This window comes from Talaromyces marneffei, chromosome 3, assembly GCF_009556855.1.
Source record: "Talaromyces marneffei chromosome 3, complete sequence".
Taxonomy (NCBI): Eukaryota; Fungi; Ascomycota; class Eurotiomycetes; order Eurotiales; family Trichocomaceae; genus Talaromyces; species Talaromyces marneffei.
The window spans coordinates 3519292-3539799 of record NC_072350.1 but is presented as its reverse complement, the minus strand read 5'-3'; the positions used below and the strand labels follow the sequence as shown (position 1 = coordinate 3539799).

Sequence of the window (20508 nt, the reverse complement as noted above, 5' to 3'; positions counted from 1 at the left end):
ACCGAGCGGTCTGGCTTTACGCTTGGTTGTTTGTCTCTCGATGGCCGTGCGTTCGCCCGAGCAGCAGTGTTCTGCGCATGTATGTCGTCCGCAACTCATCGTAGCCTTGCAAACACGGAAACATTGTGGAGCTTCGATATGTGACTGGTGGCAGACGCTCTGGAAGCTATTACGACCACATCGACAGTTGATGGTAACATTCATAAGACATGGGCGACACGGGCCAGTATGGCAAATCATGGGACATGAATGCCCGCATGGTAGGGTTTTAGCGCATGGCTCAGTGCAGTTAGGAACAGGGTCCTCGCAGGATGTCCTAGGAGAAAACCCCTCAATCCTGGATAGAGGTGTCTTTCCACATGGACAGCGTAATACAACATCCGGCGAGCGTGGACAATGAGGCTGGTCACGATCTTGGGGATGACATTCTTTCTGGCAGAAATGAACACCACAGTCAAATGGGCGATTGCAGACTTCACCGCACTTGAAGGAGCCAACCCAAGTGTCCAAGGCATCAGCATGAGATAGCTCGCTTGTTATTTCCTCTTCGGTGGCGCTACACAAAATCTGATTCTCGACTTTCCCACAGTAGCAGCGGACATCGACTTTTTCTTCGCAAGATCCGCAAAGTCCCTCGTGACAAGGCCGCGGACAAGTGTGCGTACCACAAGGGAGCAAGTCGCCACAAATCTCTCCACAACTCCAACCATGAGTATAATCCGTGTCAAGACATCGCTTTGTTGTTGAATTCTTTCCGCAAAAACAGTCTTGTGTCGGTCCCATAGCGGTACATGGTGGGCAAGGACCTGCGTGACAGGTTGAATCGCAAGGATGAGGGCATCGCTTTCGACTTCGAGAGCAGGTTTGTCCACAGGAGTGAGGAGGAATTCCCGGTAAGGGTCGAGGATCAATCTCCTTTTCGCACCAACAGGAATAGTTTGTTGGAAGAACATCGTGAGGAAGGTTACATCCAGGGCAGCGCCACATTCGCTGAACCTGCTCGCCATTCTCAGCTTGACGCTGCTGGAAAGCCGAGCCTTCATTCTTTGACCATTTTTTGACACAGCTCAGATGGAATACCGTCCAACACAAACTGCATGACCAGATACGTGACTTTCGACCGAGTTCGCTGGTACAGATAGGACATTCGTATAATCCATTTGCAATGTCTTCATGCGTTCTGGTGGCGATATCGGGAGCAGCTGATTTTGTCGTGACTTTTGGAGGGTGATCGTGAGCCTTTTTGACGGGCTGCGGTCTATATTTGGAGTCGCGTACATGGTGGGCTTGTACTTGGCCGGGTACGAATTCGGGGACATCGGCGTGCAATTGATCAGGTTCGTTGTCTGTTGTTGCAGGAGGTTGTGATGAATCATTTGCCGTGGGTGCATCGCCTCTTGTCAACCGACCACCAAATGCTCTGCCGCCTACCTGCGTGGGAGGCCGCTCATGTGGATGCGTATTTGCCGGCTTTCTATTTCTTCTCCGTGGGGGTCGATCGATGGACGTGGTCGTGGGTGTATTTCCTTCTGTCGGCGCGTTTTGTGTCTGTTCGCGATGTCTGTTTTGTCGAGGTTGTCGTTGTGTTTGATTCCGTAAAGGTTGTTGTGATTGTTGTGCTACCTGCATCTCAGTCGCATCTGATAATGCGACGCCAGAAGCTTCATTTGTTCCATCTCGGCCTTGACCTCGACCATGACCACGTCCTCGGCCACTATGAGAACCTCGGCCAGGTCCTCCTCGTCCTCGTCCGCGAAATCTGGAGTGTCCTCTGGTACTATTTTCTGAGCTCGCCACTACGGGAGGCGCAACTGCGGCCTCAGCGGCGCTCATGCTCGTCCCGAAATTGCTCGTGCAGGAATCTATAAGCGAAGTAATGGTGTTTGTTTTTGCTCGTCTGCGTGAAATTGGTGAAAACTTGGGAGGCTACTGACGTGTGATGAACAACGTACGATGAATTAAGCGAAGAAAACGAGCTCAGAATGAGAACAAGACCAAATGAAGTTGCATGCAATTCGACCGCAAGATATAAGGAACGGTGGCGGGGATAACAACAAAAGATTCTGACGGTTTTTCTACAGGTATCCACAGCGGTATGGCTAGTGATTGGGGAGACCGAGGCGGTGGCGGCGGAAGGTGGGCGGCGCCCCCCTGTTCCTTCCCTCTGGATCGGGCTTAGCGCCATGACTCACCAAGACTAATCGCTAATCGTTGGTCTGCTCCGACTAGCCTAATGTGGACTAGTCCACAACAGCTTTATTCAGCCCGTAGCAATTTGGTCGTCTAGACATCAATCAGTTAACTAGTTAGTTAACTAGTTAACTTACTAGGTAGTAATATGCCCGAAGAATGAGTCATATTCTTACATTGTCACTAGTCAATCAGATGCGGCTTCTTGAGGGAAATTAGTTTGATATTACGGTACATTTAGGAAATTCAGTCGACAAATTGAAGCTTCTGCAAATATGCAAGCCACAGATCAGTGCAATAAAACATGTCCTCCTATACAATCCAGTCGAATACATGTTGCAATGACAATACTTGAAAACATTCAGCCCATCGTATTCGTATTTCGCGTCTAGCAACCCTTGACCTGGGAACTATGCCAAAGGCGGCCCAACAAGAATCGTCTCAGCAACACTGGGAACCCCATTGAGCATAGCAAAAAGATGCCAATAACCAGGGAGCAGTACACCAGGATCACGCGGAAGACCAAGAGTGAACAAGGTTGATGTCGCAGCTTGTGGGGACACATTTACCCGACGTTGGTCAGTGTTGACGGTGTGTGTCGAACTGGCCATTCGAACCATCGAGAACGTGAGTTTCTGATATGATTCAACAGGCTTTGAGAGCGTGACGTTGAGGGTCTGACCAACTTTGAGGATTGGGTTAGCGATGTGGGTGATGAACGGTCGTGTTGCTGGTGTGACGCCATCAGACTCGAAAAAGTAGGGCGGTGTATAGATATGTGCGTCCAAATGATTGGCGTCGCACTTCCAAGGGCAGAGGCCGCCACCACCGACGAAAACTGTGGCATTGGGGAGAAGAAGTGCGGTACTGTGATAGTTCCGTGGTGTTGGGAGTGCCGGCAATTCGGTGAATTTCTTCGTCTTAGGATCCCACATCTCTGGGATCAGGCTGGAGTTGGTATCAGTGAAAACAATGGGATGGGACTGACCGCCCACGACGAAGACTTTTCCATCTGGTAGGATCACAGAGTTGGCGAATGCGCGGGCAGAATGCATTTTGTCAAGCGTTTCGACATTTACGGGCTCTCCAGGCTTGCGCACCGTGATGAGGTGGGCATTGGACGTAGCCAGACTGTCGTTGTATGAAGGAGCACCACCTAAGGTAAGAATCTTGCCCTTTCCAGCATCATACATGACAGCCATACCGGTCATGGCGTCACTGTCATTTGCTCGAGTCCCCGCAAACGTCGTGGATCCGTTTCCATGAGTGCCATACCAATGCATCTTGGTGCTAGGTCCAGCTTGCAATACAGAGCCATTGGACCAGGCAAAAAGCCAGGCGTGATTGTCCGAGCGATATAGACCACCGGCGTCGTTGGTAAGCATGGGTTTGGCAGAGCACCCAGGCATCATTGCCCACTTGTCAGTCTCTGGATCATAGATTTCACCATTCTTGCCGCCAATTCCACCGCTAAAAGACCCTCCAATGGTAAATATGCGTCCGTCGGTAATTGTCGTGGACGCTTGGTAGCCGCGTGGTATTTGCATATCAGCCGCTGCTCTCCAAGACTGGCCATCAAAGATACTGGTCTTTTCTTCGGTGTCGCCACCGGAAACAATGATATTGCCCTTGAAGTCCAGACTGATTCCTGAACAGAACATGTCGTGCTCGGTATGATCAATAGAGTAGTGGCCAACCGTGCCGTCAGTGAGGTTGTAAATGGCTGTTTGAGTAACGCCAGATGCATCGACACCAAAGCTTTCGTTTGTGTAGGCAGACCAAATCACCAGGTCTCCGGTCTTTGGGATCATGGAGACAGCAACGGGAATGAGGGGAAAGTCAACACGTTCGCTCCAAGGGTAAGTGGCATTGGTTGGGGAGTGCTTGTAAGAAGCAGCGCCAACGATGAGCCCGAAGGCTATGAAGAAGGCCTGAGAGGTATGCATTCTGGGCTTTCAAGTTTGAGGTTGATGTGAATTGTTGACGTAATTGACAATTGGTTTATGAGAATTAAATTGAAGTCGTATGAGATTGTTTGAGCGAGAAGAGCGAGTGAATCTTGTGGATCAGAATCCGTTGAAGACGAGTTAGGTATGTCGAACAAGAAGAGTGATGAACTGAAGAAGAAAGAAAGAAAGAAAGAAGAAAGCACTCACACCGACGCCTTGCTCGCATTATATACACCAGGGATTCAGTTCAGTCAGCAACTGTCAATTGAGTTTTCAATTGGGTCGTCTGCCTACACAGGCATCTAACGGAGTCAGGCGACATCTCAAATTCAATTCCTGTGACTGTAGATTGTGTTGTTGACTAATTAGGACCATGGTTTCGTGAGGATGCTCTGGCAAGACCCATCTCAGGGATGGTTAGCAGCCTAGAATTCGCGATCAATATTGCCATCAGAAGGACGATAACCTTGGAAGGGTGGGGATGGTTTGAAAGTCGAGGAAGGAGGGTTGTTGCATAATGAGAAAGATTTGATTCTCCTCATATTTCTATTCTTCTTTACTGCAAGACTTTGGCCGTTACGATGGTGACTGGTGACTCGAGCTGCCGAGAATATAAGGAAGACTTATCAGTCGTCATCAGAGCTCTACATTTACAAAATCGATCATTTTATTCGCTACATGTTTTGTCTCTGGGGTAATCAGATATGTTATTGAAATTGGTCAATTCGCATCTCGTACATAAATCATACGGAGTACGTACCTGGAGAATAAAGTGCATACGGAGTAGCGGGGAATAAATCGGTGACAGACAGGTCTTGGTATTCTACGCTTATTCGCTCGATGTAATGGCGGGGTCATGTAGATGATAAGCCACATTACGCCATCTTACATGGACAATACCAAATAAATTACATACCATTAAAATGCAAACAACATTACTGATATGTACTTAACTAGGTGGGCAGACCTCGATACTGCTTGTACATTTACGCCATAATAACTTAGATGACGGGTATAGATACGAATACTTAAAATTGAATTGTTTCATCTGAACTTGACATGATGAAGATATGTCCAGTGGTGTAACGCTGATTCCCAAGATATCTCCGCTAACTTAACTGATGAATACCTGCACTCGTACCTCGTTACTCCAACCAGTGTCTAATTTCAGCGCCTTCCATGCCTGGAGAACGTCTACCGCGAGGACATTGTCTCGATCCTTCCACACAGTCTCTCTTGGTACTGCGAGTCCTGAAATCATTACCATAACATGTTTATCAATATCCCTACTTTCAAGCTTGGAATGATAAATGCCGAGTACGCCTAGAGCTTTCAGGTTAATGTCAAACCTCAGGCGCCCACTTTCAACAACTGTGACATCTGAATTGACCACTGCAGCAACACCCGTCATCTTGCCGATGAGACCTAACACAGCAACATGGGTCAGCAAGGAGGTCATCGAGGAGGACGTTGAGGCACAGCCACGACTGCCTTCGAGTGTGAATGCACGGAGAGGATATGCAGTTAATATCTCCCAACCCTTGGTTGCAAGGGAAACAGAAACCAAAGAATGTGCTCCAGTCGGTGTCATGATATCGCTGACAACGCCGGTTGAATGCGATCGAATTATATAGCTGGCATCGCCATTACTATGGTCATGAACGGGAAATGAGGTGCTTGAATTTGCCGTGCTTGTGTCGATACCTGGAAATATGTTAAGTGGAACAATGGTCGAGACATCCGCTGGACTGATGTTGAAAAGCCCAAGAATACCGCTTCCGGTGCGAGCCCAACCGCTGTAAGCTCCAATACGGAGAATATTCCCTTCATTATAGTTGTGGTAGACATCCAGTGTGCGACCTACGACACTTGGACGGAGTATAACAGTGGTATCTCGAGTAGTAGGCGCCGTTATTTGATTTATCAGTTCGATATCATGCTCACCTGGCTTGTCAGTTATGTAAATTGGCCCCCCCGATACAGCCCTAGCAGCGGCGTGAAATGAGGCATATGGATGACTTGTTTGAAACATGTCCCAATCAGGAATAATATTCAAATGAGCTGACAAAAGGGAATTATGAGCATTGCAAAATACGTGCCAAGGATGAGAATCGGCAATATCTGGGAAAAAGTCGTCGGAGTTACGAACAAGGATACTGGGCTTGTTGACCGGGATATGAGAGTGGAAGATTATCTGCGGTGTCATTGACATGCATGAGACGGAGCGAGTGCCGAAGTATCTGAGGGAAGAAATTGTCCAAGCCTGAAAATGTTAGCATTGTCCATAAGAAAATACCCTTCAAAGCTTCGCGCGCTATTACATACATCCTGATATGATGAGATGAATCGCTTTCGGTCCTCTGCACTGACCAGCAGATCAATGAAAAATTGGGCGTCTGTCTTTACGGCATCAATTCCAGCCGAGGTTAAAAACGAATAGAAATCATTGTAGAACCGATTGATATCATCAGGATCAATTGCTAGCATTTTACCACCAGCAACGGAGTCCTTCTTCTCAACCTCTTTGGTCTTGTACTTTTGTGCTAGGTCCCCGGTGGGAGAAATACCACCCCAGTAACCCATGAGGGCATGCCAAACTGCAATATGCTCAATACTCGGATGCCGCTGCCGTATGACGCTAGTTGTATGCCGTAGACCTGAAGGAAACCCTGTTTTGTTGGCTTCAAAGCTTTTCAAAGCACGATTCCATTGTTCTTCTCCTTCATTATCAAGGGATTGCCAGTTGTCGTCAATAATCAGATTTACAACTTTGATTCCGTGGGACTTCAATACATCAAGAGCGTCAAGTATTTTGTCTTCGGTTAGATTCTGACCGAGCGCATTCCAAGTGCAATACGACAGACCCTCGTACCAGTCAGCAAGCCATTGAGTACGAGCATCGTCTCCTACGATAACCATGTCGTCGCTAATGGGAGAGCTGGGTTCTGGCGGCAAGTCGGATACAACAGGCAATTCGACTGCAGTACTTGAATTTTGAACAACCTTTCGAGCCTCATAAATCAACGAGCTTATACAAAGCTCGAAGCTCTCTGAGACAGATGCAAGTACTTGGAATTTAGCTTCTTCGGTGTTTTCATTCCTAGCCTTTGCCACGATGTCACCATCCGCCCCAGACCCAAATAGGGTGAGAACGTCGTTAACGCCTGATACGGCAAGAAGAACCAAGTTCAGACCATCTGATCTTAGAAATGAACAGAGCACAGCGTCTTCTGTTAACCTGAATTTATCTGCTCCGTGTCTTGGGGCGAGCCAAGGACTCCACACTCGCACCAACGAAAAGTAGCGTAGATATGACTTCGGTATGCCGAGAGATACTTCGGCTCTTCCCGATGCCACACCCTCTGCAGGTGGTGCAGTCCCTGTAATGCTCCATAGTAGTGCGTTCGGCGTTTCACTTTTCCTTGCCTGAACTTCCAGTTGCGTCGATAACCCTTGAATATATTCTCCTATTGCGCTTCTCGGCGAGTATCCAGTACCGGATTCCAACGCAGTATTTATATTGGACAGTATAACACGATTTTTTTCCCCAAAGACTATCTCTCCGTCTTTGACACAACTCCTCTGATTTGCCCATTGCCAGTCTGTATCGGGACCTGTCCTATAGCGAACTGTGAATGTACCTCTCCCTGCAAAACACGGTAACTCCAGCTCTGACGAGTATAGATAATGGTGATAGTTTTGTACATCGTCCGTGTTTCCGATAACTGTCGGTTTGAATGATGGTTTCGATCTCGTCAATGGGAGGGACATCCAATGGTCGTTTTGCAGAATGTTATGCCAGATCTCAACTTCCCAGTTCCGTTCTGGAAACGAAGTGCTAGACGAAAGAATTACAGTGAATTGGATCTATCAATGAGGCAATGTCAGTTCTACGCTCGAACTACGAAGCGGGAAGGTAATGGTGACAGAGGGGCCCACACGAACCTTGTCCTCGTCTACTGATCCCAATTCCTGTGATCGTTTAAGGCATGTCACCTCGCCCAAAGGCGGATAGCACGCAACCCTCGCAAATAGGGCCATCTGGGCTGGTCTGATGAATTTGGCCTGCAAGACTCGGCCACCAGATGACGACGGATGGGTCACTGAGCGGTTATCGGACATCATAGACATTGTGAGAAGCAAACTTCAATCCCTTTCATTTATGCCAGTCTAGTACCATGAAGTAATGCGCGTATATCAACTATTAGCCAGACAAAACGAGGATGTTGGAGAGAAGAAGGAGCGAGGGACCGAATGAGTTGTGGCAGTGTCACTGCTTTATGCAGCGGTCTGCATTCCTATTGGCTGAAACTGTGGGGCGCTTATCGATAAGATGAGACATGTGTCTTACTCTCTCACCGCCTTAGGTTTACCATAACCCTAAGGGTTGTCACGATGTTGATTGGAGAAGATACACGAAAACAGCTGACTCTATTAATACATGAGAAAGAAAGCTTTGTCCATGCCACACCAACGGAACTAAGTAATTATTCTCTCGCAGATTCCCTCCTCTCAATGGCTACATGATCGACATCTATATCTTGACCATCAGTCCCTTAGGTAATAAACCTAGGAAATGCGTCTGGTTGATATTTTTAAGGTGACAAGCTTGAGTGGTTGGCACATCAAAGATGAAGCGCAGTCGTTCGCCTGAGACGGATCGACAAGACAAGTGGAATGCAAATATCAACCAGGCTCGCGCTCACACCCGGCCGGGACTGTCAACCTTGACTGCCTCTGTATCTCCACCTCGTTTAAGAAGGTTGGCATCAAATATGGATAGGCACTCATCAAATCCTCCTAGCAATGGCCGTTCCAATCTTTTAAGCCTCGCTGCTGTCGAAGCTGGTGAGGTTAAAGTTGATGACCCTGAGGAGCTATTCTCAGCGAGGCTCGCTGCAGCGGCGCTGCCACCATCGACATCTCCAGAAGGAGGTCGGCTGTCTATCAAGGATTGGATCGACCTATATTCAAGGAATCGGCATGAAAATGGCCACCATTTCGTAATCCATCAGCACGACCATCCCATTGCTGGACCGCATTATGATCTCAGGGTTCAATTTTCTGAATCTAGCTCCCTAAGTTGGGCAATCATGTATGGGTTACCTGGAAATCCGAATAGCCGTAGACTGAACCGCAATGCGACGGAGACTAGAGTACATTGCTTATGGGTAAGTATGGAAAACATGGAAGATTTAATGCAAGCTGACACTCTATGTAGAATCACTTGATCGAGACGGCATCTCGTAACACGGGAAGCATGATTATCTGGGATACTGGCGAGTATGAAGTGTTACCGTATTATGACACGGAGAACCCTAATGAGACTGATGATTCGGCATCGGACATATCCAATATTTCTGCTGAAATGGCCTTCAATGAGCAATGTCCATCTGAGAGCGAGAAACTCAGGGAGGCATTCCGAAATGTAAAATTCCCCTCAATTTATGAACTATGAATAATATAAACTAATGAGAATAACAGCGTAAAATCCGCCTACGGTTGCACGGCACTCGTTTGCCGAAGAATTACACTATATCACTTCGTCTCTCGACGCAAGACGACAATGCTGCTAGGGCGAGGCTGATCCCCCAAAAGCGTCGTCGCCGACGTCTAAATACTAGCTTTGGGAAACGTACTCGCACGCCTTCCACGTCTCGGTCTCCATCTCCTGATGTGCCCCATGATCAACCGGTAGGCTTAGTCGCCAATGACGAGGACGGCGGGGAGAATATACACGGAACTCACTCGGCCTCGGAGTCTGAGTCAGGGTCTACCGGCGACGCCCGTATGCGTCTCACAAATGCATATCCAGGAGCAGTCAATTCTATTGGCTCTATCCATCAGCGTCGTTGGTTCATTACACTAGATCGTACAAACAGTGGATTCGTTCGTGATGGCAAAAGCCAGGTCTGGAAAAGGAAGTCGGAAGCATCCTCGGATCAGGACGCGTTAGGCTTTGAACCATTCTATGTACGCGGACCTGAATTTGAACGGAGTGTAGTAACGGGCCGAACTGGTAACGATGTCCTCAGAGACGAGAATGTCGAGGGCTTTACTCCTAGACGCGGCTGGAGACCTATCCTGAATTAGAATTGAATTATACTACAATGACTTTCCTCGCGACTTATTTGTAAACTTCCGCTCAACGGACCTATATCTAGGTACCCTGAGGATAAGGAGGATAAGGAGGGCAAGGAGTCAATCTGAAATTAATAAATTATCAACAAAGAAGTGAAGAAAAGTAACCGAAGTGATAAAGTGTGCGCTATGACAGATATACAACATTACCATTCTCCAAAACACACCATTTTCATCCTTGACTCAACTTAAGCATGCAGTATTCATTGTAGCGGAACACTCTGTGGATTGTGGAAGATATCCTGAGGATCAACAGCAGACTTGATCTCTATTAGAGTGTTCAGGTTGGGACCCCAGTACTGCTCCGGCCCATTTGTTAATTCTCGATCTACGTATCCAGGATAGGCACCAAAAATCGCATTCGGCATTCCAGTGTAGAAAATATTGTTGACTTGATTCAAAAAGGTATTGGTTGTGGCGGATACATGGCCAAGAAGGTTGATGCCGTATGACTGTAGCCAGAACAGCGCATCTCGGTGGCCGTACGAGGTTGCATGTACGGGGACGTCACTGATTGCGCCTCCTTCAAGATCGAAAATTATAAACCATAGCAGCGTGCCTTTGTCTGCTGTGTCGATATACTCGAAGAATTCATCGACAACGCCATCCGGGATGAGAGTGGTGTTCGTGAAAGGAAGCGATTTGCTGTAGAAATGGGATGGAATTCCGCCAGTGAGATCTTCACCTAACTGAACACCCCACGCTGCGACGAGGGCAAGCCAGTCGTTGAATACTGTGACATTGTAGCCTTGGTTGGCGGGAAATTTGCTTTCCAGTTGAAAGGCTTCGAAATCAGCGAGTGATCCAAAGAATTCGCCCTCGATCAATAGTAAACCTTCAGCTAAGACAAGTTGGCATGAAAACTCCCTGGGTATGGTGGGATCAGACACAAATTGTTGCCATGCCTTAAATGTGTTGGCACGTGAAATTGTGTCTCCGAGATTGAAAGTGAATTGATATTGGACGGCAATGCCGGGCTCAGCTTCTGTGCGAACTGTGAATTCAGTGACAACGCCAAAGCTTGCACCAGCGCCTTTAATAGCATAGAAAATATCCGGGTACTCGATAGTTGATGCAGTCACGATGCTAGAATTAGCCAGCACAACTTGGACAGATTCGACATGGTCCAATGCCATTCCGTATTGTCTAGCAGTCGGTCCAAGCCCTCCTATCGTGGCATGTCCACCAATGCCAACCTGGGGCGAGGTGCCGTGAGTCATGGCACGGCCACCAGCATCGTGAAGCCTTGTATCGATATCTCCGAGCAATGTTCCAGCACCGATAGTCGCATATTGAGTGGTTGGGTCGTATGAAAATTGTTGGAAATGTCTCATGTCAACGACAATCGCTCCATCTTCGCCGCCGAGTCCTAAGAAATTGTTTAATGAGCATCAATACCATTTTCAGAGAATGGTGTACTCTTTAAATCAAAGGCGAAGCGAAAACCTACCATAATTGGCATAACTGTGACCGCCACTTTTGGCTTGCACCTTGACATCTGCATTCACGGCGCATTTGACTATAGCCGCTACTTGGCCGGCAGACTCAGGAAATGTGACAGCAGCCGGAGTCACTGGATAGTCCAGGTTATACGGATTCACGTCGACTGTTTCATAAAGCAGAGTTGTCGGGAAAGCTACTCGAGACGCGTCGTTTCCCACAGCATTCAGCAAGCATTGCTGAACTACAGCACTTGTCGTATTGCCCATTGCTGTCTTTTGCGGTCGGTTTATCAGGAATAATCCTATCAATGGTGTGGAACCCTTTTTGATCCGTCTCTGCGACGAAGCAGGTTATCGCAGATGGAAGGGAGACTTGGTGTTGATAAAATAGTCGTCACCAAAGTAGGTTTTTTTAAAGTCTGGGCTACCGACGACTCATGTTCTGGATGCGAGGGGCTCTTGTGACTAAAATTTAGTTGCATTTTACCTTGTTTTTTTTCCGCACTTTGGACTGTGTATGGAGCTTTAGTCCATCCTTGTTTTATCGAGTATTCCGAGCGCAACACACCACTTTGTGCGTACAGTTGGTGATGTCCGAGCACACTCGTTCCAAACGGGTCAGAAGATTTAACAAGTGCGTAAACAAAGGTTCTTGTGACCAGATAGTTAAAGCTGACAATTGACTTGACAAAGTCGACGTCGTTGAAGGCGCAAGCCACGACAGAGGTTCGGCGATATTCAGGGGAACGGCTGGACACGTCTAGAGTAGATCTGCCTCTGCAAAGATGCAAAGATTCAAGACGCGATAACTTTTCGACCCACAGACCTTTGCATAGTTCATTCAGTGTTCATGCGATTTTCAGTAGATTTCCTGTTTCTGTACTCTATTGGGTGTGGCTGGGCTAGCTGCGTTTTTAGCAGATTCAAAGAAAAAGGAAAGAAAAGACGGATCAGATCACTACGGAATACAGGATCTCAGCTGAATCTTGGTTGTGCATTAGTCGAGAATACGAATTCGTACAACGTAGCTACCGTGTGTGGCATTCCACTACGGTAGGTAACTGAACGAGACCAATTGAGGGCTGCCATTCTTCAATTGAAGCCCGTCACAAACAACGTCATCACACCACGGTGAGTCAGTGCGAAACAACCAACGTGGAAAAAGCAAATACAGATGCGTAGTACGTGTAGGTCTGTAGATAACTAGTTATTTGTTCCCGACACTGCATCTCACCATAATCCATTTTCGTGCTATACCGGAGCATCGCTTTACCGTACTCGCTCACATGATCAAAATTGCGGGCGCGAGTACACGAGTCGACGCGAGTCAACGCGAGTTGGAAGAATGAGCAATTCAAATTCCTATTTCCAGGCCATCGACGGCACCGAAATGACTGCTTTTTAGGTTGTGTCCTAGGTAGTGTGCTGAATCTGGCGGTCAAGGCTCGATTGAATTCTTCTATGTGTGTGTCATTCAAAAACCCTCTGTCTCATCTCATGATGGTCTTTCTATGAGGCCCGTAGTCATGAAGTAGTCCCAAATCATATTACTACCTATATCTCACCACCCCCTAGATATTTTACTACTAAAATTAAGACGTAGATAGTACATATAGAAATTTGTATGGAAAAATCAGAAATATGACTCACTTATCTGACGCGCACCCCTGCTTCGCTGGTGAGGTGCGCGTTAGCACCACGGGTACTGTTTCTCTGGTGGTCTTTTCTCGCTTCCTGGGAAGAGGAAAACCTCAGACGTGTCTGCGATAAGATCCCCTGGGCAATATTTGTAGTTGCGATGGCCGAGCTGGCCGAGCGTTTTACCTACCGATGCATCACGGCTCCTATGCGTAAAGCTCTCTGCTTGACAAACCTCTGACAAAAGCAGTAACTGAACGTATATAGAGAACTCCATAGAGAATGCTCACGATGACCCATTACGGCCAGGAGCTTTGGGTAAGGTAAGTATTTGGACACAGCTGTGGAACTGTAGCTTTGAAAAGAGAACATATCTGACAAACATAACAGAGTCGTGAGTTGTGGTGTCTTGATTCTTTTCGTCACTTCCTTCCCTGCAAGTCTTGATCACGGTGCTGGTCTACCGGGCCTCATCGTTGCATTGGTTTTGATCGGTTTGGGGTCAGTGATTGTCGATGACTCGAGATTTTGATGATCAATCACGCGGACTTACTGTTATAGCTTTGGAGGCATCAAGAGCAATGTTGCTCCTCTGATCGCTGAGCAGTACTCGAGGAAGCCTCTTCGGATCAAAACTCTGGCAGGGGGAGAAAAAGTCATTGTAGACCCTGACGTCACGATTCAGACTATTTATGGTCGTTACTACTGGTCAGTGGCCATTGATCGCGCTTACGAAGAACGACACGCTGACCTTGTCTAAGGGTTATCAATGTTGGCTCACTCTCCGTAATACCGGCATCTGTGAGTGCATCCAGTCTGTATCCTGGCCAAATACACTGACAGATGTGCGATTCAGTGGTTAGAGTTGAAGGTTTCATTCAGGGCTGCCTTCCTCCTACCGCTCTGCTTCTGGGTCTTACCAGTCGGCGCATTGGTCGTGGGCCGAGGAAGATATGGTAAACGACAATTCACATTCCCATCGTTCACCTAAGGGTTGTACTTATCGATTATTTCTAGTTGTCCAAAAGCCAAGCGGTTCAATTCTAATCAAAGCAATGCGAGTCTTCTGGGTTGGTCTCAAGAGAGGCCGCAATCTCGATGCTGCAAAGTCGTCGGTCCTGGCACAAACTCAGCCTGAAACCACCGTTCCTTGGGACGATGCGTTTGTTGAGGAATTGAAACGAGCACTCGTCGCATGTTCTGTTTTGTGAGTTATCTGAATCGACACGAGACTTCCGATATTTGCGCACTGACAATTTTCACGCTTGATCAGTTGTGTATTGTATACAAGTCTCAACTGTCCATCAAAGACTTGGATTGCCGCAGACTAAACTGAATTGCAGTCCCATTTTCTGGGTTTGCTATGGACAGACCAACAGCAACCTGGTTAGCCAGGTAGCAACCATGAAAACATATGGAATTCCGAATGACATGAGTATTACAACTCGGTGTTCCTTCAGCGTTTTTAGAGAGGTACTAATTGAGACGGGATATAGTGCGATGCTTTAATCCAGTCATGGTTTTGACATTACTTCCAACCATGTACGCATACTTCTAGGCAGCCTTATGCAAGCTAAGACATTCTCTAGGGAAAACGTCGTCTACCCAACCCTGCGACGATTTCGCCTCAGCTTTAAACCGATCAGTCGAATCACCACCGGTTTCTTGGTGATGGCCTGTGCCATTGGATATTCTGCAGGGATTCAAGACTGTTAGTGGTATGCTGTTTTAACTCACGCTTCCATGGCCTACTAACCCAGGTCGCAGTGATTTACCGATCACCTCCATGCTACGACCATCCTCTCAGCGGATCTTGCAGCGACGGCGGAAGAACACCAAATGATGTAAGAATCTTTTCCTTCAACCACTCTTGCCAATCCCAGAGAGACACTAAAAACCTACAGGTTAGCGTCTTCCTGCAAGTCCCCATCTACGCAATGACCGCCCTCTCCGAAGTCCTCGCCTACGTTGCCGGCATGGAGCACGCATACACCAAAGCCCCAAAGTCCATGCGCAGCATCGTATCAGCTATCTTCCTCCTCACCTGCACCATCGGCTCGATGCTGGGCATTACACCCTTCCCTGTCTTGAAAGACCCCAAGGTCCTCGTTGAATACGCCTCGTTGAGCGGCGTCATGCTCTTCACAGCTGTCTTGTTCCTGCTCGCCTTTGGGAAGTACAACAAGATAGAGGAGAAGTTGAACATGCTCAATAGCAAGGACAGGAGCCCTATCTCTCTGAGTGAGACGGTCCAACAGACTCAGCCAACCGAGAAGGCCGAGAAAGGTGTGCTGAGTACTGAAATTCGGTAAAAGGACCTTTGAAGACTAGATGCGTCGTTTAGTTTATATGAGGATGTTCCATGGTTCTCAAGGTCTCTTCTTGACTTGAAGCACGCAACACAGTTTAGAAAAATCTTGGTTAAAGCATGGAGAGAGTTCGGGGCAAGCGCTTGTTGACGGGAAATAGGAGTGAAGGCGTCTCAAGCTCTTCAATGTGCTCTATTTAGTTTTATTATTCACATTTCATTTCAAATAGAGCAACCTCCATATGCAGGTCGCAAAACGAGAATTGTAGGGAAATATAGTGAACAAAAGTGATGATGCACTCTTGATCTACAATCTACTTTTGACTCCCCGATCTAACGCTGCAAAAGCTTTTTCGAAATCGGCGATGATGTCGGTGATATCTTCTAAGCCGACGGAGCATCGCAATAAGGTCCTAATAAGCATTAGCCCTAGACACCACGAAGAAGCTGTCAGACACAAACCTCTGTGACACCACTTGCGATTCTTTCTTCCGGTTTCAGCTGCTTGTGCGTTCTTGACCACGGGTGTAGGGCAAGCGTCCTGTCCGTGTTGGTCAGCAAGAATGAATTGGAGGTAAAAACGATCTGCATGAAATGGAGAGGAAAGATTTTTATGGTTACTGACTTTGCATTTCCGACACTATAATATTGTTAGCCTCTACACGTTAAGTAGGAAGATGCAGGAGCAACTCACTTGCCAACGTGGCTGATCCACCGGAAGCTATCCAGGACTTTGGTTCCAGCCGCAGCACCGCCCTTGATACCAAACAAGATCACGGAATCCCCTCTTGAAATATTTCTTGGCCAATTGATGAGATGGGTGATCTTCTAGGCCTAAAAATCAAATTCAGATTAGCGCTATTTGATCATTCAGGGGAAGCTTTGAGATAGGAGTGTTGTCATACCAGGGTATGAAACCCACGACACATGCTCATTGCTCTGAAGCCATTTTGCCAACGCCATGGCATTACTGACAATCCTATCCACCAGGACGGACAATGTTTCCAAGCCTTGAAGCATTAAGAAGGCAGCGAAAGGGTTAGGGGCGCAGCCCAAATCTCGAAGGATCTCAGTGCGCGCGCGAATTGCGAAGGCAAGCCGGCCAAATTTTTCGTAGAATTTCATTCCATGGTAGCTGGGAGATGGCTCGTTGAAGTATGGAAATTTCTTGGGATTTTTACCCCAGTCGAAATTGCCAGGACCAACGACAACACCGGCGATAGTCGTTCCGTGGCCGCCAATCCATTTCGTGCAAGAGTGAGTGACAATATCTGCTCCATGTTCAAAGGGGCGAACAAGATAACCTCCGCATCCAAATTTGTTGTCGATCTGACTAGTTGTGTCAGTGACGGATCAGTATTGAGATGTCTTGGAGCGCTTACAATCAATGGAATGCCATTGTCATGTTCCAATCTCGCAAAGGACTCGAAATCTGGAACGTTATAGCGCGGATTTCCCATGCTTTCAATATACAGAGCTTTTGTGTTTTCATCAATCAGTTTGGCGAAGTTGTCGGGATTGTCGCCGTTGACAATTTTCACAGTGATGCCCAGATGCGGGAAGAAGTTTCGGAATTGATTGCTCTTACACAACTTTCCATTCCCTTTTTGTGTTAAAATGCATTACTAAGGGTGCGTTGACAGTTGAAGGCAGAACTGAGTTACTCCTACAACATAACTCACCTTTTTCCAGCTGAATAGTGCAAGGATATGGCGGTGCCGAACTAATCAACATCTTGTAAGTCTTGACCTTCTGGCGCGGGCGACGGTGTTCTGGCAGCGATGATGAGAGGATGGTTTCCAAGGAATAATATAGCAGCTGATCGTCTTTGGTCATAAGGTAGATTGATGTGTTCGTCACAGGCTGACTGGGCGGTAACCACTGCTGCTGGAGGTCCTGCTGAAACTCCCCGCAGAGGCAGCAGGAATTTTTTCCCAGTGAGCAGCATTTGGTCTGATAATGTATTATGCTCATCCATCCAGTTACTGAGAGCACGAGAGGATGACTTAGATGCTGGGGTGACTAGGCCCTAATATTTTGCTGCGCAGGTGGGAGCATTTTTTCATTATGGTCACGGCATCTTGTAGCTTTCCCTGAGATTTCCAAGTATAGGCAAGGTTATTCATGGTGGTTAGAGTATCGGGATGCTCAGCTCCCAGCACTGTCTTGGATATCTCCATTACTTGCACCTCCAGCTTCTCCGCTTCATTCCATCGACCTTGATCCTGGTAGGTTAATGCTAGGTTCGCCATGCTGGTCAGCATGGAGGGATGCTCAGCTCCTAGCACTGTCTTCCTTATCTCCATTACTTGTACATCTAGCTTCTCAGCTTCATTCCATCGACCCTGATACCGGTAGGTTGATGCCAGGTTTGCCATGCTGGTCAGAGTCAAGGGATGCTCAGCTCCCAGCACTGTCTTGCATGTCTCTATTACTTGCACCTCCAGCTTCTCCGCTTCATTCCATCGACCCTGATCCTGGTAGGTTAATCCCAAGTTCGCCATGCTGGTCAGAGTGTCGGGATGCTCAGCTCCTAGCACTGTCTTGAATGTCTCCATTACTTGCACAAACAGCTCTTCCGCCTCTTTCCATCGACCCTGAAGCAAGTGTATTAATCCCACCATGCTCATACTATTTAACGTCTTTTCATGTTCTAGACCGAGATACTTCTTCCAAGTCTTTATCGCTGTGACTGACAGCTTTGCTCCCTCAGCACCATTACCTTTCCTCCAATCATACCATGCAGCCTTGTACAGCACTGAAGCCCATTCGATTGAAGCGTCTCGGCCTTGTGGCTGTTGCCTTGCGGCCGACTTTGCATGCGGGAATAGTATTTGACACTGCTCCCAATTCTCATACTCTCCATTAGGAAACTCCGCATTCAGATTCTGGATATATTGATATTTCCACTTCTCCAGCTCGCCGTTCGCTTCCAGCCATCTTCGTGTTGCAAGCTGCACCAGACTATGCATATTAAAGGTCGTTCGGTCTACATTTATAGAGATCAAGGAGTATCTTCGTAATTTGAGGATATCATCGTTGAACTCATCAGTCACGCTCGATTGTGATGCTCTATCGTTCTCATCATCGCTATAGGTTTCCTTGACATCTCGTTCAATACGGTTCCGGAGGAGAGCCTCGGGAATCCCTTGGCGATCAAAGAAACTCATTAGCGACAGTAAATCAGCCGCAGACTGTCGGCTTTGGCGTATGCTGTCAAACGAGATCTGCCATGTTGTCAGGACCGAGTTCTTAGCCTCCCAATCTCGACGAAACTGGCTCTCTTCACGGCCTAATAGACGGATCTTCTTGCGATCGTTCTTCTGAAACTCGTCAAGGTAATGGCGTACCGAACAGTCCCGATCTGGGTCGGAAATATATGCGGCCGCTTGGACAATCGCCAGCGGGATGAAGTTCAACGTTGCTGCAAGCTCCATAATATCCTGGCTACCATCCTGCTTTCCCAGCTTCTTCTCAAACAATGCTTGTGCGTGCGCGTTGTCCATCGGTTCAACTGTTATAATATTCCGCTGTTCCACTAGTTTCAGTGCGGCCTCCCTGCTCCGCGATGTTATCAGGACTGATCCATTAGGGCTTTGAGAGGGAGATATTCTCGCAGCGGACGATCTGCGCTGCCATTTTTATCACTAGTTTGTCCCCGGTTACCATTCGGGCGGCTCACGAGGAAGTGAGCATCGTCAACGTTGTCAAGTATAAGAATCCACTTTCCATTCGTGCTATCTCGCAGCCAGTCGTGCACAAGCTTAAAGATGTTGGCCTTGGGGTCCCGCCGCCCAAAGAGCTTGACGTCATCCGCAAGCTCTCGATAGCTCTGCTCAAACCGGGCGGCGTTACTGGCATGAACCCAGAAAATCCATGTCTTAGGCGATCGCTCGTGAGCCTGATATGCGTATTCAATGGCAAGCTGTGATTTCCTGCATACTGTATTAGTCGTGGCTAGCAAAGCGTTTACATATCATACACACCCAATCCCACCCAATCCCACCAGCGCGGTCTGTGACCCTGACGCAGCACTTCGGCGGTGGAGCTGATCCAGGATCGTCCTACGGTCGATAAAATCTGGGTCGCGGGGAAACGGGATCGAAAGGGATGGACTGGGTGGAGTCTCAGGACGTTCTGTGTATCCAGTCCGTTGTTAGCACAGCTCTATAGTGGTGGAGTAATGATAACTTGCCCGTGGCATAGTGGTGGTGGTGGGTCTCAATATTCCCAGCGTTGTTGCCAACTTGTAGTCCATGGTTGTCTGAGTCCGAGAAGGTGGTATGATTCTCAGTAGGAGCCATGATGCTGATTATGAGTTGGAAGCTGTATCTTATCTAGAATCAGCTCTTTCCCGTTGGGGTGGATGTTCCTTTAAAGTTGAACGTACACTGACGTTCTAAATTAGTACTTCCTAACATGGCGTCAAGCGGCGGGATGGTGGGCCGCCATTAATACCACACATGATACAATGAACTGATTTGAGAAATAGTCACAGAGAGTAAGATCCCGACAGCGGTTTTGCCTCCGAGTGCATAGCCAAGTTACTTGCCATGAACTGTTCCACGGTATCCCTGTTGATGAAGTCAGACTATTTGGGAATGTGCCCTGGCTGGCGGGTAGGTGGTCAGGCAGCGTCGCACTCCTGCGAGGCTGAAGGCTTGGTGCGGGGTATTATGAAAAGATGTCTTGATTGGAGTTGATTGAAGAGGCTGAATGACAACTCTATTTTTCGTATGTCTTTCTTTAAGAACGTGGCTTGTAAATGTCGGGAAATATGTGTTGATACTTTCAAAGGATTGAGCTACCCAAGACTCTTCCAAAGCTGAATGTGTTTACA

At 47.6% G+C, this 20508-nt stretch overlaps 8 protein-coding genes across 8 annotated transcripts; 3 read left to right on the top strand and 5 right to left on the bottom strand.

The window, feature by feature from the left end:
* Nucleotides 1-1415: 1415 nt before the first annotated feature.
* EYB26_005022 (uncharacterized protein) lies at nt 1416-1868 on the top strand (the record flags this gene model as incomplete). The annotated part of the gene is made up of 1 exon (XM_054264312.1): nt 1416-1868. The coding sequence occupies one exon, from the start codon at nt 1416-1418 to the stop codon at nt 1866-1868; it is 453 nt and encodes a 150-aa protein (XP_054120287.1).
* Nucleotides 1869-2600: 732 nt separating this feature from the next.
* Nucleotides 2601-4136, bottom strand: EYB26_005021 (uncharacterized protein; the record flags this gene model as incomplete). Its single annotated transcript, XM_054264311.1, has 1 exon — nt 2601-4136. The coding sequence occupies one exon, from the start codon at nt 4134-4136 to the stop codon at nt 2601-2603; it is 1536 nt and encodes a 511-aa protein (XP_054120286.1).
* Nucleotides 4137-5253: 1117 nt separating this feature from the next.
* EYB26_005020 (uncharacterized protein) lies at nt 5254-8270 on the bottom strand (the record flags this gene model as incomplete). Its single annotated transcript, XM_054264310.1, has 3 exons — nt 5254-6402; nt 6465-8006; nt 8085-8270. The coding sequence occupies 3 exons, from the start codon at nt 8268-8270 to the stop codon at nt 5254-5256; spliced, it is 2877 nt and encodes a 958-aa protein (XP_054120285.1).
* A 500-nt stretch (nt 8271-8770) lies between these two features.
* On the top strand, nt 8771-10232 carry EYB26_005019 (uncharacterized protein; the record flags this gene model as incomplete). The annotated part of the gene is made up of 3 exons (XM_054264309.1): nt 8771-9310; nt 9361-9567; nt 9624-10232. The coding sequence occupies 3 exons, from the start codon at nt 8771-8773 to the stop codon at nt 10230-10232; spliced, it is 1356 nt and encodes a 451-aa protein (XP_054120284.1).
* A 251-nt stretch (nt 10233-10483) lies between these two features.
* On the bottom strand, nt 10484-11989 carry EYB26_005018 (uncharacterized protein; the record flags this gene model as incomplete). The annotated part of the gene is made up of 2 exons (XM_054264308.1): nt 10484-11649; nt 11731-11989. The coding sequence occupies 2 exons, from the start codon at nt 11987-11989 to the stop codon at nt 10484-10486; spliced, it is 1425 nt and encodes a 474-aa protein (XP_054120283.1).
* A 1662-nt stretch (nt 11990-13651) lies between these two features.
* On the top strand, nt 13652-15672 carry EYB26_005017 (uncharacterized protein; the record flags this gene model as incomplete). Its single annotated transcript, XM_054264307.1, has 12 exons — nt 13652-13683; nt 13751-13861; nt 13922-14068; nt 14122-14161; nt 14217-14316; nt 14378-14567; nt 14634-14642; nt 14704-14795; nt 14857-14902; nt 14950-15071; nt 15128-15204; nt 15265-15672. 12 exons carry the CDS (start codon nt 13652-13654, stop codon nt 15670-15672), a joined length of 1374 nt encoding a protein of 457 aa, XP_054120282.1.
* A 329-nt stretch (nt 15673-16001) lies between these two features.
* On the bottom strand, nt 16002-17504 carry EYB26_005016 (uncharacterized protein; the record flags this gene model as incomplete). Its single annotated transcript, XM_054264306.1, has 8 exons — nt 16053-16081; nt 16131-16209; nt 16294-16308; nt 16363-16389; nt 16438-16502; nt 16574-16997; nt 17051-17271; nt 17351-17504. The coding sequence occupies 8 exons, from the start codon at nt 17502-17504 to the stop codon at nt 16053-16055; spliced, it is 1014 nt and encodes a 337-aa protein (XP_054120281.1).
* A 170-nt stretch (nt 17505-17674) lies between these two features.
* EYB26_005015 (uncharacterized protein) lies at nt 17675-19783 on the bottom strand (the record flags this gene model as incomplete). Its single annotated transcript, XM_054264305.1, has 3 exons — nt 17675-19300; nt 19351-19603; nt 19655-19783. Coding segments are annotated over 3 exons (2008 nt in total), but the record flags the coding sequence as incomplete, so codon positions are not given.
* Nucleotides 19784-20508: the final 725 nt, after the last annotated feature.